Here is a 15,893-nt window from a genome sequence, read left to right as displayed (position 1 = left end):
GAAAAGGATGTGGGAATAGGTCACCGAGAAGCAGTTGGTCTTGTTATATTTTTTGTCTAGTTTAGTCAATTCATTCTTTCATTTTTCATGAAGATACTCTTTGGGTGAGCGGTGCAACTTGCCATTGAGTGGTACTCTACCTGGTAAGCCACTCTGGATGCCCCCGTCTGCTCTCTATATACGCCGAATAGCTCGCTCAGTTGTGCTCTTCCACAGTCTCCATTTCTTTCGTGATCGGGATCTTCTTGCCTGCACACTGCGCAATCAGCCTCCCTTGGACGTTGCTCGCCGCTTGTGCGTATGCCACGATATCCACGTTCCTGCCTTTACCCTCTGGACCGGCGTCGAACACCTCGTAGCTGAACCAGCCTCTGAAACCGGTGCGTAGGACTGCGGTGGTGACGTCGACGACTGGCAGATAGCCACCATTGTATGGGAGGGGGCGGAAGTCGTGGCTCCATCTGCCTCGAGGCCGCATTCCCTGCTCATCGGCTTCCGCGCTGAACGGTGTCGGTACCTTGTATGCGTCGCTGATCTGGAGGAGGTAGATCTTGTCTTTCGGGATAGTTTGAGCGAGATCGTCGAGCGACTTATGGAACCTTTTCTCCAGCTCCTCTTTCGAGACATCCTCCCTCAATCCCGACTGCGTAGTAGGATCGGCCCACTCACCACCAGCAGTCTGGAAGGTATCAAGACAAAGCCCAATGTTCGGTCTGTCCACTTCCTTGACAATCTTCCAAACGTCCTTCCAATCTGGCGCATGTGTGCTCCAGCACCAATTCTCATACGCAAGCTTGAACCCGTGCTCCTCCAGCAAACCACACAGCTCTCTCAAATCTAGGACCACCTTGCCCAAATCCAGATTCTCTATCGGCGTATCGCTCGATCCCACCTGCAGTATATCGGTCCCACAAGCCTGCATGATCCTGATCCACCCCTTCGCACGCTCGAACGCGTCTTTCCGGCCCTCGGAGCCTTCTTTCCAGCCCTCGAAGTTGGAGAAGGGTTGTAGCATCATGATGCCGAGCTTGCGCTTGTCGCATTCTTGTTTGATGGCGGCGGCGACGTTGCAGAGCTCGTCGTAGCTCTTGGGGTCGGGGGAGTGGCCGAGCAGGGTCTCGCCGTAGGAGAGGATGTCTGGAAAGGAGAGTTCGATTGCTGTGAAGCCGGCTGTGGATATGGCATGCAGGCGGTCGAGGAGGGGCGGTGGTTTCGACGGATTGCCCAAGGAGCAGCTGGCGTAGCTGATGGGGATCATCGGTAGGGTAGCGTAGTCGAGTGCTGACATCGTGGGGGTGAACTAGTTAGGAGTGATCAGTGAAGAAGATGGAAGGGAAGAGTAAGGATTGAGGCGAAGGCAATGCGTTGGACACAGTGGGTTCTGATGCGCATTCGAGATTCGTTTGAGTGACGTAAATCCCTAGGTGTTAGCCTATGAACGCATGCTTGTTGAACCTCGAGTCTGGCAGCAGCCCTCAAACTTCTGCCGGCTCATCCATTGATGATCTCAATCTCATTCGAGGATGTCTCTTCACAGCATTCGCGAGCTGTATCGCAGGTAGCCCACGATGCAGAGCGCATAGCGGGGTACACCCCTGGGTCAGCTTCCCCTGGGTAACCTTTCAGTTAACTAGGCAGAGCTATACGATCCAGGAACCGGGTCATCTCGATGGCTCCAAATGGCAATTGACAGATGTCTGGCACGCGGCGAGAGTAATTAATCTAGGAAGAATATTGCCACAGGTTGATGGCGAGAATGACGAGGTGGGATGGAAGGCCCAGGCGTCACCCCATATGAAAGCGGCGCCGCCCTGCCGAACAAAAATACTTTCACCGCCTCCGACCAACCAATCAGCGCTCTCCCGACTCCGGACAGCTCTACCACATGCTCGACTCATAAAAAGCTCCACGTTACCTCGAAGTGAAGCTCGCAAAGTCAGGTTATCCTCTGGACTGCTTCTGAATTCCTTCCTTCTTTCTTTCCAGGCATATAGAAGGCGAATAGAAGCAGCCATGTCAGAAGTAAGTGCAAAGAACCCGACGTCATCGCCACTAAAAGCAGGTACTGACTGTTATTCAGTTCTTCATCGAGAACAAGTCTGTCGGCGACTCGCAAAACTCTGAAGACTGGCGCATTCGAGGCTACAACCCGCTCACGGCCCCAGATCTCCTCCAGCACGAGATTCGCCAGTCGCCGAAGTCGAGGGAAACCGTCCTGACCGGCCGCAATGAGACCGTCGATGTTGTCCACGGCAGAGACGCTCAGCGGAGGTTGCTCGTCGTTATCGGTCCGTGTTCGATCCACGACCCCAAGGCCGCACTCGAGTACTGCGATCGACTGCTCAAGCTGAAGGAGAAGTACAAGAACGACCTCCTCATCGTCATGCGCTCGTACCTGGAGAAGCCGCGAACAACCGTGGGGTGGAAGGGTCTGATCAATGACCCGGATATCGACAACACCTTCAAGATCAACAAGGGCCTGCGCGTGTCGAGGCAGCTCTTCGTGGACCTGACGGAGAAGGGCATGCCTCTAGCGAGCGAGATGCTGGACACCATCTCTCCCCAGTTCTTGGCCGACTTGCTGAGTGTGGGAGCGATTGGCGCTAGGACGACTGAGTCGCAGCTCCACCGTGAGCTAGCATCTGGTCTCTCCTTCCCCGTGGGGTTCAAGAACGGCACCGACGGCTCCCTGGACGTTGCCATTGACGCGATCGGCTCTGCCAAGCATCCCCACCACTTCCTCTCAGTCACCAAGCCTGGCATCGTGTCCATAGTTGGCACCATCGGCAACGACGACTGCTTCGTCATACTGCGGGGCGGCAAGAAGGGTCCGAACTATGACTCGATGAGCATCAAGGAGGCGCGCGAGAAGCTGGGAGCCAAGGGACTTAATGGGCGGTTGATGGTCGACTGTAGCCACGGCAACTCGGAGAAAAACCACAAGAACCAGCCCAAGGTCGCTCACGTCCTGGCTGAGCAGATTGCAGCTGGAGAGACGAGCATCATGGGCGTCATGATCGAGAGCAATATCAACGAAGGTGAGTTCATCCCGCATATGACCTTGGCAGTAGACTAACTGAGTTCCAGGCAACCAGAAAGTTCCGCAGGAAGGCAAAGAGGGGCTCAAGTATGGCGTGAGTATCACTGATGCCTGCATCAACTGGGAGGATACGGAGAAGGTCCTCGAGGAACTCGCGACGGCGGTGCAGAAGAGGAGGGACGCGCTCGGCGTGAATGGCACTCACTAGGCTGTTTTCCTCTTATCTTCCGGCTATTACCCTAGGTATGGTTCCAGGAGCACGGCATTGGGGCATTTCGGCGTTCCCGGGACACCAAAATACTGACCTTTCGGCTTGAATGCATCTGCCTGACAAGGGCCGCGTGTTACCACGCACGTGTGAAAATGAGCACGACGAAGATCCTTGACGGCGCATCGGTGACGCATCATCCTTAATCTGCACAGCATGCTGGGTGTTTGGAGGTGTAGGCATTCCAGGGCGTCCTGCAGCGGGCTGCGAAGAGGTGCGTCGCAGCGTGACTTCCTCCGACATCCAGCCAACAGGAATCCCCGAGCCAGTCCTGCCTTCTCAACATTCATCGTTTTTCTTCACCGGTCAATCGTCGCATCCTTGCAGAGCGTTTCAAGGTTCTGCACTCGTCTTCGATGTTTCCTCCTGTTTGACCCCTCTGCGGCCGCCCCGCAGACCCGCATCCACGAGCGCATGGCCCAGAATGTGGAGGTCCACGAGGCCAACGTATCGCCGCATGATCCACACCCTGGATAGCTCCTTATGAAACGCTCTGATCCGAATGAGCATCGAGCCCTGATAAGGCTGAGACGATCTTAGCTCTCTAGTCGACCTCTCTAAGCTTTTTGCCACACATCATTCCCAGTCCGGAATTTTAGGCGAATGCTTTGATGATGTCGATACAGCAGGGGATGGGCAGATGTGTTGTCACTGCAGCTCATCTCATTACTCCATATTCACGTCGTCAATCCCGCCTCGCGCACATTCTCCGGATTCCACTGCAGCAATTGCTCTGAAGGGCAACTTCTGATCGGCAGTTGTCGCTACCTCAAGTAGAATATGCACTGACATTAACCAGGGTCGACTGTGTCGCTCGGACGCGATCGATCTCTCTACCATTCTGAGTATCGAGACTCCCAAGGCGATTCTGAATATTCCGAACTCGGATAATGCGACTGTGGCGCTGCAGCAGCCTGTTGTTGCCTCATATCAATCTCGAGCGTGGTTCGCTCGCCGCTCTACGTACGCTCATGTGGACCACAACATGCATACAGCCAAGCGCTCTCCTGCATCTCAGATCAGATCACCCCAGAATGCGTTCACAAATTGGCATCTCGTCTTGCTGCAGAACCTCAGCGCAAATGCAACGGCGGTGTACGCTCCCTCGTGCCTCGGACCTCGCTGCATTGACGACTGCCTGCTCTTTGCGCCTGTCTGATCGAATCATTTTGCCTCGGCGCTTGAGTATACTCGTTGTCGAAGGGCAGGCTGTGTGTGTAATGCAGCGAGGCTTGCAGATCCGGTGAAGCTGGCGCGGTGCGCAATCTAGTGACTCCTTCACACAGTGCGCTCCGGGTCTCCTTCTATGCAGAGTACCACTTACGCAATTCCACATTTGTCTTCATCTCCGGCGCTTGCTTTTCCTTGTACGGACGCAGCCAAAGAAGATTCACACGGCGGTCTACGCCGGACGATCAAGATCTGGATTGAGTCAGCTTCGAAAACGGTTCACAAGGCAAACGTGTAGGATGCGCATTGATTGGTCCAGCAAATTAATATCCCTCAGAGCAGCTCGCGCACGCAGGTTCCCAACAATAGCCTCCCAGGTGCCTTTCCCTGGCGTAGAGAGCCTCCTGTGCCTAACGAACTCTGCGGCGCAACGGGCCGTTACTCGTCCCCCTTTGCGCCGCTGGGAGTCCCCACAATCCGGCCACAGCGAGTTGATCTCTCTGTCCGATGATTTCATTCGCATGTTGGCTTGTCGCGTGTGTCTGAAGGTTGCATCAACTAGTCTACCTAGGTATCAACTGCTGCACGCCGGCCCAGAACACTGGCTCTTGGAAGCTCGACCGCGCCCTATGTCTGCGGATATTTTCAGACCGGTCAGAATATACCTGTTGATCGTGCGAAAGGTTCATTCACTAAGCCACCTGTGCCACACTCCAAAAACAGGCAGCGCATGGCCGCTACTGCTCGCCAACTGCCACCCATAGCACTATTCCGCGGCCTGTAGCGCACCATGCAGTAGGTTTCAGCTATCTGATACAACGCAGTCATATCACATGAAGCGGATCAGACTCATCCAAAAAGGACCAAGCGGCCGGGTACCCCGTTCCTGGCGCCCGTTTGAGACCCAAGGTATTGGGCGGAGAGGCTGAACTCCCAAATTGTCTCTTCGGCCGTGGCCTGATGATTGGTAGGCGCTTCGTGCTAGCGATCACAGTGCTGGTCGTCCAATGCAACTAATCGTGAGATATCTCTTCACTCTCCCCTCGCTCGCATTCAGACCAAACCAGCATTGGGCATTGGTCATTTAACAGGCTAGGATGAAGGACGCATCTGCGATGGCCTGCTCAAATTGGAAGCCATCTGAAGTGTGCTGAAAGGCTGCGCGGTCATCAGACGCGAGAGCCCCAGCTGCAGCCCGCTTGCAGATCTGGAGGAGGCCGCCGCCAGCTACCGTGCGTCCGCACCGCAACGGGAGCTAAAACCATCGCACGGTACAGCCGACCGAGGCTGAAGCCACATCTGCCTTCTTTTGCTGTCCCTTGCCTTTCGCATGCAGCGCCATGTGTGCGTGTGGACAAGGAACAATCCCGGACCCATTACCCAGGGCGCGGGCCTCCGTCTACCTCTTCACCCATCCCACGGCATGAGCGCCTATTGCTTTCCTTTAAACCTCGCTCATCACTCCTTTGATATTTGACGGCGACTCCGACACCACTCTTGTGCGGTGCAGTCGCTGAATAACTCCGTTCCTTATTCTCTTCCCTTCGACATTGCGCTCCTTCCGAACTTGTTCGTATACTCAGGTCGCGCTTCGATCGGCCTTGCCAATCCTTGCACCCATCTCGTGGCTGGACCATCATTCGTGCAGCACTTCTGCCCCCAAACCTCAAACGAGTTCGATATTCTAAGCCTCAACACCATGGCTTCCCGCTCGGAAGACCCCGAGACCAACTACGATCAAGTCAACGCTTGGGACGAGTCCGCCCTTCGATATCCAGTCACCGAGGTGGATCAGAGTGGGGCGTCCGACGTCGCCGAGTTCGCTCTAGTTGGGGTTGGCGTCCGATTCGATAACAGAGGAGAACCGTATCCGCCGGAAATCGACATTAGCGAGGAAGACTACACCGGACAGCCTTGTGTGCGCGTGCAGGCGGGATCGTCCGTCAGTGTGTCATCAAGGCTCGGTGACACCGCCTCGCCAGGCAGCTCACCGTCCACGCCGGGGCCGAACCAAGCCCACCTCGAATCTGGCAGACCTTTCATACAACCTGGTGATTTCGAACACATCGTTCGCCAACGGATCAGGCGCAGCCAGCGACTGCGCAGACGCAGCTCTAGTAAGTGCCATTCATTGTTTTTTGTCCTTTGATGGAAACCACCATCCTGCCACTACTTCACACCTCCCCGGCTCTTGAAAAGCTCATATTACTTGGAGAAAGCGCATCGGACGGGTCAAAGAGTCGCTATGATGCTGTTTCGTCATCGTGGTGTCTGTCAGTGAAGCCACCGTCTCGCCTGATGCCGCGCGTTCCCTACGAGTCGTTACCACTCAAACCTTAACTCTTAGAGGAAGTTCGAACGGATTACTCACTGAGGAGCTGTGCTGTCGCAGCGGGCTACGATATGCTTCGATGGGTCGAATTCTGATACCACTTCTTTCGTTGTTGGTCTCTCCGCTGAAGTTAGAGCTGACAAAAAGCAGAGCATCGAACTCGACCCTCCGGAACGGCCTCAACAAGCTGCCACACCACTATTGCAACCACGATCGACGATCCGGAAAACGAGATTGCCGATCGCAGTACGACGCCTATTCCTTATGTTCCTCCGAGTCACACCCCGTCGGAGCGCTCCGAAGAGACCACCGAAGACGGTCACGATGAAGGAAGAGAGCCGGTCTCCCCTCATCCTTTCTCGGAGTATCACACGTACGATCCAACTCATGGAGAAGACGCAGTCGCCGCGTGGAATAACTTGGTTCACAGTCCCGAATGAGTGGCTGTGCGCAGTTGTAGGCGTGCTTAATGCTGACGCTGCGGGGGAAGGCTAGTCTTCAGGCCATCGAGGGTCTAGCCGTCCCGTTGAAGACTGCACCTGACCATGAGGAGGACTGCCTGGGGTTTGATGTCGATTTTCCTGTATTTTTCCCGCTGGCTCTAATTGTGTTCCGCTGCTAAGGAACTGCCCTGGACATGGTTTCCGTTTCCTCCAGTCGACCTCGCCTCCAAGCTTCAGACAGCCACGAATCTTTTCTTTTGTCATTGCATCGCAGCGCGAAAAGCCTCATACCCTCCTTTTTCTCCAGTTTCGTCCATAATACCGCCATTTTCTTTTCAACGTTGGAGCAACGCTGTCTTCTACGTGTATATAGGGGCTCGCGAGGCTGGCACTCCATCCATACCTATTTCATAAAAGTCGGCTTCCCTTTCTTCTCTGTATCACACGACGTTATTCTCATCAGAAAAGTTCCCCGTTCGTTGTCCATAACGCCGGATAATAGCAAAAGCCTTCTTACCCCTTGCTGTCCACTACATATCTGATCCAGGGTGACATGGCGGCTCTACTCACGGTAAGGCGCTCAATGAAGATGACAGCAAGGACCGCAGAACCGCACGACTCGAATCTTATAGCAGTGCCGGCTGGCTGCGCACAGCGTGCGCAATCGATGATGCGCTGGCAATATGTACGATGGCGGGGTGTGCATGCAGATGGCTGCCGTTGGACCATCCATCTTTCTCACACCGATTAGGCTTAGATGCTCGTCGCTGCGTAGCGACGCACAGCATGCGGGCGACGTTGAACGACAACGCAAACATGCTCATGGAGACGAGACGTTACAATTGAGTTGTAGCAGACGCCGCTAGCTTAATTCTCGGCACGAACTGTTCCTTGGATCAGATGCACGGCCCTTGCGGATCGGGAGCTGGTCGGGGCTTTGCGGCTTGCCGGTAGGGCTGGCTGGTTTCGCCCGCTGCCACCGCGGATTCGTCATCATCAATGTTTCCAATCATTACATCTTACCAGAAAGTCCAAGGTGGAAGCTGAGGAGGATAATGGCGAGACTGTCTGGACTGCAGCGAGACGTCCTATCCCTCTATCGCCAATGCCTGAGAGCCGTGCGAGAAAAGCCTGCTGTTCGCGTCTCCCTTCCCATTCGTTCCCGGCACAACACATGCTCACACTGGCACAGGAGTCGAGAGAGAACTTCCGGAACTTTGCGAGGTAGAGAGCGCATGCATTGACCACTATTAATGAGCTACGAATGCTGAGATTGCGGCAGGGAAGAATTCCACAAGCATAGCCACGTCGACAGGAAGGACTTCGCCACCATTGAGTATTTGCTTCGCAGGGGAAGAAGGCAGTTGGAGACGTATCAGGATCCGGGGATAAGAAATATTGCGAGGTAGTAGGAGGGCTTGGGATGGAGGGAACAGAAAAGGGTAGATGCTTGGTGGAAGAAAGAGCTGGGAGACGATGAGGCAGAGGAGCTGGAGGAGGATGGTCTTGGTCGTAACACGTGGCGTATAGCAAGCTCCCGCGATTCCCTGGACAGCGCAGTGCCACCTTTCTACTACTATCGATCAATCGTCGGCCGCCTTTCGCGGACGGCGAGTCGTGTCACGTGCAGCACCGAGCTGGGGCTGGCTGGAACCGCACCCGTTCTACAAGTCTTGCATCCCAGTTACGCCAGGTCAGTCTTTGACCCATTTCAACCAATCGGCTTGAACGCCGTTGGCGTAGCGCAATGTCACCTTGGACGGGCCCCTCGATTATCAGAACACGGGTGGTAGTACGGAAAACTGCTTGAAGCAATATACGCGATCCGGGAGTATTGCAGGTGTGTCAAGTATGCTTCTAGATATGCTCCCCGAGAGGCTAGTCCAGGAATCGGCGCTGCTACACTAGGATATCAATACCGGCCCGGCGTTGCGGGGCGGTCTCTGGGAACACCTGCGGCAGATATCGAAACGTACACTGTCTCACTGATCCGAGACGTTGCTTTATCCTTAACTAGAAGCTAGCTGTCTCTGATGATCTAACGGAAGATGAAAGCCTACTACATCCGCAGACGGGAGATGCTACAAGCTGCGAGGACAAGGGCGGAGGAGCCGGAAGAACAAGGTATGTGTCTGAGATGTTCATCAACATTCGACCCATCAACTAGAGCTACACAGTAACGTGCACGAGCTCTAGCAGCATTATTTACATGTGAGTCCTTTGATCGAGATGCTTGGAAGCTCGCTTCAACTCCCTATTCGACTGCCCCGCCGCCAATACAGTGTTGGGCATGCAGCTCGTCCAATGCCAAAGTGCGGGGAACCACACGTGGAATCAGCTTAGTCTCCGCTTCTGGCGTCCTGGCAGTTCGAAAAGCGCCATGGTGCCATCATTCCACGCAATGACCAGTCACGTGACTTTCGACCAGGCCGTATGATTGGTCGAACCTTCCAGAGCAGCCAGGAGTCTTCGATACAATTCGACACATAGCACCGTACCCACAAAACCACAAAGCACGATCACCGATCACTGCAGCCAGGCACAGACTCGAAGCTTCTCGTACGACCTCGCATCACGAAACGCTTCCTCCAATCATCCCACATTGCGTCATACATCGTGACAAGTCGACCGTTCCAGAAACCGCCCGCCGATTCGCCGAATATTCTCGAGCCCAAGGTCACGCCATGGAACGACGTACCCCCCTGGTTTCTCGGGCCCCGCACGAAAGCTCCAGAAACCCTCCTCCACGGTATTTAAACCTACCCACCGGCGTCCCAGAATCCCATCTCCAGGACATCACAATCGAACACATCTGAATGCAACCACTGCGCAACACCCTGCGAAGAGTTCCACAACAACTCCACCGCATCAGCAAGCACCACTACACGCACCCCACGACGACGAAAGCTCCAGCTCTAGCTCAACAACCCGTCACCACCCGGACCTTTACTTCCACCAGCCCAGCAGCAATGTCGCTCTTCCCGCGCTTCACGCAGGAGTTCGCTCCGCTCTTCCGTCTCATGGACGACTATGACCGCCGCGTCTTCCGCGACGTTGACCGCTCGATCCGCGACATCCGCACCTTCACGCCCAAGTTCGACGTCAAGGAGGTCCAGGACGCGTACGAGCTGCACGGCGAATTCCCCGGCATCGAGCAGAAGGACATCAACATCGAGTGGACGGACGCCAACACGCTGACGATTAGCGGCCGCCACGAGCAAGTGAGGGAGGAGGGCGAGCGGCCGCAGGGCTTCATCGAGGAGGGCGAGCAGCACTACCAGAAGCCGAGCGTGGAGGAGGAGGCCGGCGAGTCGAGCAAGGAGGGCGAGACGCAGGTCGCGAAGAATGACAAGGGCGAGGTCGCGAAGCAGGAGAATGCGCCGAAGTACTGGGTTAGCGAGCGCAGCGTCGGCGAGTTCCATCGCAGCTTTAGCTTCCCCGCGCGTGTCGATCAGGATGCTGTTAAGGCCAGCTTGAAGAATGGCATCTTGAGCATTGTGGTCCCGAAGGCGAAGGCTCCGCAGCCGCGCAAGATCAGTATCGAGTAAGCGGCGAGACTCGACTGACGTCAATTACCTTCCGATCGAGTCGCCTTCATCCACACCACCAACAAACAATTCGGCATCAACTCTCCTTCCTCGATCTGATCTGATCTCGACCTCGACTTCATACACTTCTTGTTTCAGCAACAAACAAACAAAAGTCCTTGTCCATTCCTTCCTTCCTCCCTTCCTTCCTTTCTCAACAACAACACCAACACCAACAACGAGAACGACAACCGGATCTCACGACTAGCATGATTACGGAGTTTAACTTCAGGGAGTCAGGGCATCAGCATGGAGTATTTCAAATGTATGCGGGCTTTCCCTTCACACTCCTTTCTTGGACACACATAGCCTCTACCTTCCTTCTCTTCATCTCTCCACTCTTCGAAAAGCTTCGACGGAATGGTTTGGTTGATTGGGGGATTGGATTGATTCGGGCGCGTGGGAAAGGATGTAGAACAATAGTTCGAATTATTTTTTTAAGGGACAATTGACATAAGTGAATTTGAAGACTTGTTTGTGTGCGCTTAGGTATGTGCTTGTGCTTCGTGACTGACTGGTGTGATAAGGCGATGTGGTGTGTGTATATATGGATGGTACAATGCTGTTCTCCAGGGAAGGAGGAAGCATTGTCCCCGGGGGTTTCTGCCATCTTCGAGACCGATAGGTCCGCGGTCGTCGCATGCTCACGAGGCCGGAGAGAGAGTCTCAACATTGAACGCATACCACTCCACAGCGAAGAGCAGAGATTCAAAGCAAGCTCGACGCAGACAAAATCCGTTTCAAGCCAACGACACAATACCCGTGATAAAAACAGAGGAAGGACAAATCAAAAAAGAAGAAGAGAAGAGGAGAACGAGCACCCGACAGGCCGTCCCTTGCATATATCCCCACGGCGGGGGAGGGCCCGAGCTGGAGCGTGCAAGAAGGGTAGTTTCAGCCTCGTTGTATTGCTGCGTTTTTGCGGCTCTTCGCTGAGCTGTGGATTGCGGTTTGGCGCCACTGCGCCTGTGGAGACTTCGCTGTATATAAAGTCGATCGGCTAAGTATTTGTGGCGCTGCTTCGGTGCCCCGGCACTTGGAGCACGTGCTGCTGGGTGCATTACCATCAGACTCCGGCTAAGTGATCAATAAGAGTTGCAGAATTCTAGCATGATCGCGTTGTTAGTGGTTGTGCCGAATTTTGAAGGGACTTCCTGGTTGCACTCCAGCTAGTGACGGGAGATAGGCCTGGAAAATGGATGGCTCACGATGTCCTCCTGTACATTCCTCTGATACACCTAGGTAGAATGATTATTTCCCATGATCTTTCCCATCCGATCTATGTCGTTGAGAAAACAAAAAGACCAGATACCGCCGGACTCCTGACCACAGAACTTTTCGTGAAATGTTGCCTGGCTAATCTTCCTCGGGGCGCATTACGCTGTTCTAGAGTTCTCGATCTTCATCACCAAAATGTCGCAGGCTCCGGCTTCGGTAAGCCTATCCATTACAACGGCGATCTCTTTCCGTTCGACCATGACCTGGACAGCGACCCAGCCGTCCTCTTCCAGCGCGTTGATTGTAGCGGCGCGCTTTCCGGGAGCGATCTTGCAGGCGGCTTCGAGCTTGGGCCGCTCGATGTTATATGTGCAGAGGACATACTTTTGTGCAGCTACTGGAGGTTAGTACCTGTGAAAGGAACTGGAGGTAGTATGGACTGACTTATGACACCCCTGAGCCTTGCGGTAATGAGGTCAACAAGCTTGGGATCCGACGGGTGTTTTGACTTGATGAGGATAGCGCTCGAGTCGATAACTGTTGAAATCGCCTTCAGTCCAGCAGCACGCATTGTCTCGCCAGATTCAACAAGGTCGACAATGCCGTCTGCAACACCGAGCGCGCATGCGGCTTCCACGCTGCCACCAACAAACTTGATATTCGTCTTCATCTTCGCTCCTCCGGTTGCCTCGCCATTTGTAGCATTTCCCGCTTGCGCTGCTTCTAATCTCCTGAAGTACTGTTCTGCCAGATTTGTGAAGCTCGTCACGATGTTCTTTCCGATCAGATCGTCTGGATTCGCCAACTCCCCCTTCTGTGGCACCTGGACTTGCAGACTGCATTTGCCAAATCCGAGATCCATGACCTCCACTACTCCCGTCATCTCTGTCGGGGGCACTATGCATTCATGCTCGGCGACTTGGTCTCGCCCGGTTATGCCCAGATCGACTCGTCCCTCGCCAACGAACGTAGGGATATCGGCGGCGGGGAGAAATACTAGGGCGAGCGGGTGGTTCTTGACGAGGGCAATGTCGAGCCGTGAGTGGCGGTGGAATTGTATGTCTGAGCCATGGAGAAGGTCCAAGCAGGCTTGGTGGAGGCGGCCCTCTGCGAGCACGGATCAGCACTGCTCCCTGGCTGCGAGCGGAAACATACTCTTTGGCACCGCGAACAGTAACCGATCATTTAAACTATTCCCCAGAACGTCAGTCAAGAAAGGAAGACTCCGGCTCCACGTGCGCGCCCTTTGCACAATGCCTTCCGCTTCCTCCACACCATCGACGCCATTCGTGAACTCCATGTTCGCCAGCATTTTGCGGAAAGAGGAGGGTGGGAGAAGGTCGCACATACGAGTTGACCAAATCCATCTCTTAAATCACCCAATCTGGGGTACGGCGCCGGGCGCGGACCGGTGCGTCAAAGCCTGCTAGCCCCGATGGTTGGTGATGCGGGATTCAAACGAGTGCCCACGCGGAACGGTCTAATTGGATGCTCGGCTTTTGTAACGCAGCTAGAGGTACGCGCGACTGCAGTGGTCGTGGATCGGGGGTGGGAGAATTAGTCGTTTCGTGGTGTGCAGATTTGGGCTGCGTGGGTAACCTCTATTGTGACTCTTTGGCGTCAAAGAGGGGTATTGTTGCACGTGTGGAGCGCAATTGGCGAATGGAATCTAGAGTAACGTCGTCCGCGTTGCGCGCTTAAGCGTGAGCTGTAAATATGCGCATGCGTACCAGCCAGGACAGGGAATGTTGGATGAGGTGGACGAGAAGGCTCCGATATGCGGACAGAAATTTGATGGACGACGCCCCAATCAATGCTCAGGGCCGAAGCCGTGCAGATGCCCCGCGCTCTTCCGCTTTTGGACTAGCGCCATTCGCTTGCGACCCCCGGCCCAACTTCGCACACCTCACCATCAAAAAGTCCAACCTCGCCGTCGCCAACTTCATCTGCACGCCCAACGTACCTCCAGCACGACACCGGTCGATCTCGAAAACACTCTAGTCGCACCTGAACTCAAGCAAACGTACGCAAAATGAAGAAATCTTGAGGTGGCAGTCGCTAATGGCAGCAGACCGCAGTCATGGATCAGACCAAAGTCCCCGTCAAGCTCGTCAAGGTCACCCGCGTCCTCGGCCGTATGTGCGCCTGCAAAAATTACGAGGGTGCTTGAGCTGACCATCTCCAAGGTACCGGCTCGAGAGGAGGCGTGACGCAGTGTCGCGTCGAATTCATGGACGACACCACCCGAAGCATCATCCGAAACGTCAAGGGCCCTGGTACGGATACAAAAGTTGCACCCGGATTCTAGGAATGGAGGCTAACAGGTGGCGCAGTCCGCGAGAACGACATCCTCTGCTTGCTCGAGTCTGAGCGCGAGGCCAGGAGGCTGAGATAGACGGCGCGAGCGGGGGAGAGCATGCGGCAGATACGAGCGGTGATACCGAGATGGGAGATGGTTCAGGCGTGACCGGTCTTGTGCATTTCCACGGGAATTCCTTCGCGGCAGAGGCATGGTTATAAGCAACTTCGGCTTCTCATGAAATAACATTGTCTCTCGGACCATCACCCTCTTATTGTTATGCACTGGGAGACCAGGTATTACTTGCGATTCCCCACGCTGATCGAACCCAAAAGCAGGTCAAAAAAAAAAGCCTTTCTTGTTGGACCTTCCTGGTGTACTTTGCATCAAGCGCATTTCTCCGCAAACTCAACGATACTATCCAGATAAAGCTCAGGGTAACTCAGAAAACTCTCATGACCACCTGGACACTTATAAATCTGCATCTTTCTCCCGCTGCTCTCTTCAGCCTTCTTAACCATCAGCTCCTGGTACCAGCTCGACACCACGCGATCGCCCTCACACAGCATATACGCACAGGGCAGCTCCGAGTACGCATCATTGGTCAGCGGCACTGTGAGGAACGGACACGCGGTCAACGTCTCGCTCCACTTCTCTGCTTCCTCCGCCGGCAAGTCATGGAACAGGAAGTACGGCGGGTCGTTGAACACGGTCAAATTGCGCTCTTTCTACACCCCAAATTAGCCACATTGCGAATCCTCAGAAGAGAAAAGACAAATACTCACAAGCAAACTAAACCACCCCTGCCCCTCCCTCGCCCCCTGCTCCGCTTCCCCCGTCGACGCCGCAAACGTACTCCACACACTCTCCCCCAGCATAACCAGAAAACTCGCCATGTAGAAAATCCCAACAACACCCCCTCCCCTCCCCTCCAGCCCCCTCTTCCCCCGCTGCAGCTCCGGCGTCGCGATCTCAGTCGCCGTCCAGCCGCCGCTCGAGTGCGCGAGCAGCAGCACGTCGCGCCCTTGCTCTTCGACCAGGCGGCGCAGAACCGCTCGCAGGGCCGCGACGTCGAGGTCTTGCGTTGGCAGGCCCTGCGAAGGAGGCGGCTGGTCGAACGAGGGGTTGCGCGGGTCGGCGACTAGGTAGTCGCGCGAGGCGCAGGGGAGTTGGGGGCAGTGTGTTTCATAGCCTTGCTTCGAGAGGAGGGCGCGGAGGCGGGCGTAGGGCTGGGGGGTGTGGTAGGAGCCGTGGGCTAGGAGGATGGCTGGTTTGGGGGAGGACATGGTGGGGGGTTTGGAGGTAAGTTTGAGGGAAGGGGGTTGGGGGTTGTGGGTATGGAGAGGGGGAGATGCGTGGGTGGAGGGTTTAAGAGCGGACTGGGTGGGTTTTGAAGACACTGGGGTTTGGAGATGGAGGTGGGCGGTGGTAGGGGTGAGATTTTAGAGGATTGTACGCGCGGTAGCTTGGAATGGGGTTGAATTAGACGACCAGGCAAGATCTGGAAACAGAACTCTGAGAGATAAAGTACGAAGA

General features: G+C 55.0%; 7 protein-coding genes across 7 annotated transcripts; 4 read left to right on the top strand and 3 right to left on the bottom strand.

Moving 5' to 3' along the window:
- Position 1: 1 nt before the first annotated feature.
- Positions 2–1,475, bottom strand: BU26DRAFT_130627 (xylose isomerase-like protein). Its single transcript, XM_033819667.1, has one exon. The coding sequence runs from the start codon at positions 1,286–1,288 to the stop codon at positions 197–199; it is 1,092 nt and encodes a 363-aa protein (XP_033677705.1). The 5' UTR covers positions 1,289–1,475; the 3' UTR covers positions 2–196.
- A 538-nt stretch (positions 1,476–2,013) lies between these two features.
- On the top strand, positions 2,014–3,248 carry BU26DRAFT_510519 (3-deoxy-7-phosphoheptulonate synthase; the record flags this gene model as incomplete). The annotated part of the gene is made up of 3 exons (XM_033827240.1): positions 2,014–2,022; positions 2,081–3,038; positions 3,088–3,248. The coding sequence occupies 3 exons, from the start codon at positions 2,014–2,016 to the stop codon at positions 3,246–3,248; spliced, it is 1,128 nt and encodes a 375-aa protein (XP_033677704.1).
- Positions 3,249–10,067: 6,819 nt separating this feature from the next.
- BU26DRAFT_524262 (HSP20-like chaperone) lies at positions 10,068–11,247 on the top strand (the record flags this gene model as incomplete). The annotated part of the gene is made up of 1 exon (XM_033830241.1): positions 10,068–11,247. A coding segment is annotated over one exon (734 nt), but the record flags the coding sequence as incomplete, so codon positions are not given.
- On the top strand, positions 11,067–12,048 carry BU26DRAFT_130932 (uncharacterized protein). Its single transcript, XM_033819668.1, has one exon. The coding sequence runs from the start codon at positions 11,332–11,334 to the stop codon at positions 11,842–11,844; it is 513 nt and encodes a 170-aa protein (XP_033677702.1). The 5' UTR covers positions 11,067–11,331; the 3' UTR covers positions 11,845–12,048.
- A 168-nt stretch (positions 12,049–12,216) lies between these two features.
- BU26DRAFT_534699 (HisG-domain-containing protein) lies at positions 12,217–13,358 on the bottom strand (the record flags this gene model as incomplete). The annotated part of the gene is made up of 3 exons (XM_033831229.1): positions 12,217–12,452; positions 12,503–13,165; positions 13,214–13,358. 3 exons carry the CDS (start codon positions 13,356–13,358, stop codon positions 12,217–12,219), a joined length of 1,044 nt encoding a protein of 347 aa, XP_033677701.1.
- A 780-nt stretch (positions 13,359–14,138) lies between these two features.
- Positions 14,139–14,453, top strand: BU26DRAFT_570757 (ribosomal protein S28e; the record flags this gene model as incomplete). Its single annotated transcript, XM_033834064.1, has 3 exons — positions 14,139–14,193; positions 14,245–14,334; positions 14,392–14,453. The coding sequence occupies 3 exons, from the start codon at positions 14,139–14,141 to the stop codon at positions 14,451–14,453; spliced, it is 207 nt and encodes a 68-aa protein (XP_033677700.1).
- Positions 14,419–15,883, bottom strand: BU26DRAFT_130606 (alpha/beta-hydrolase). The gene is made up of 2 exons (XM_033819663.1): positions 15,143–15,883; positions 14,419–15,085 (listed from the first exon to the last, which is right to left on the bottom strand). Exons 1-2 carry the CDS (start codon positions 15,641–15,643, stop codon positions 14,744–14,746), a joined length of 843 nt encoding a protein of 280 aa, XP_033677699.1. The 5' UTR covers positions 15,644–15,883; the 3' UTR covers positions 14,419–14,743.
- Between the last annotated feature and the right edge of the window lie 10 nt (positions 15,884–15,893).

Source organism: Trematosphaeria pertusa, assembly GCF_010094035.1.
Source record: "Trematosphaeria pertusa strain CBS 122368 unplaced genomic scaffold BU26scaffold_19, whole genome shotgun sequence".
In the NCBI taxonomy this organism is placed as follows: domain Eukaryota; kingdom Fungi; phylum Ascomycota; class Dothideomycetes; order Pleosporales; family Trematosphaeriaceae; genus Trematosphaeria; species Trematosphaeria pertusa.
The sequence above is the reverse complement of the archived record's forward strand: the minus strand, read 5'-3'. Positions and strand labels throughout refer to the sequence as shown.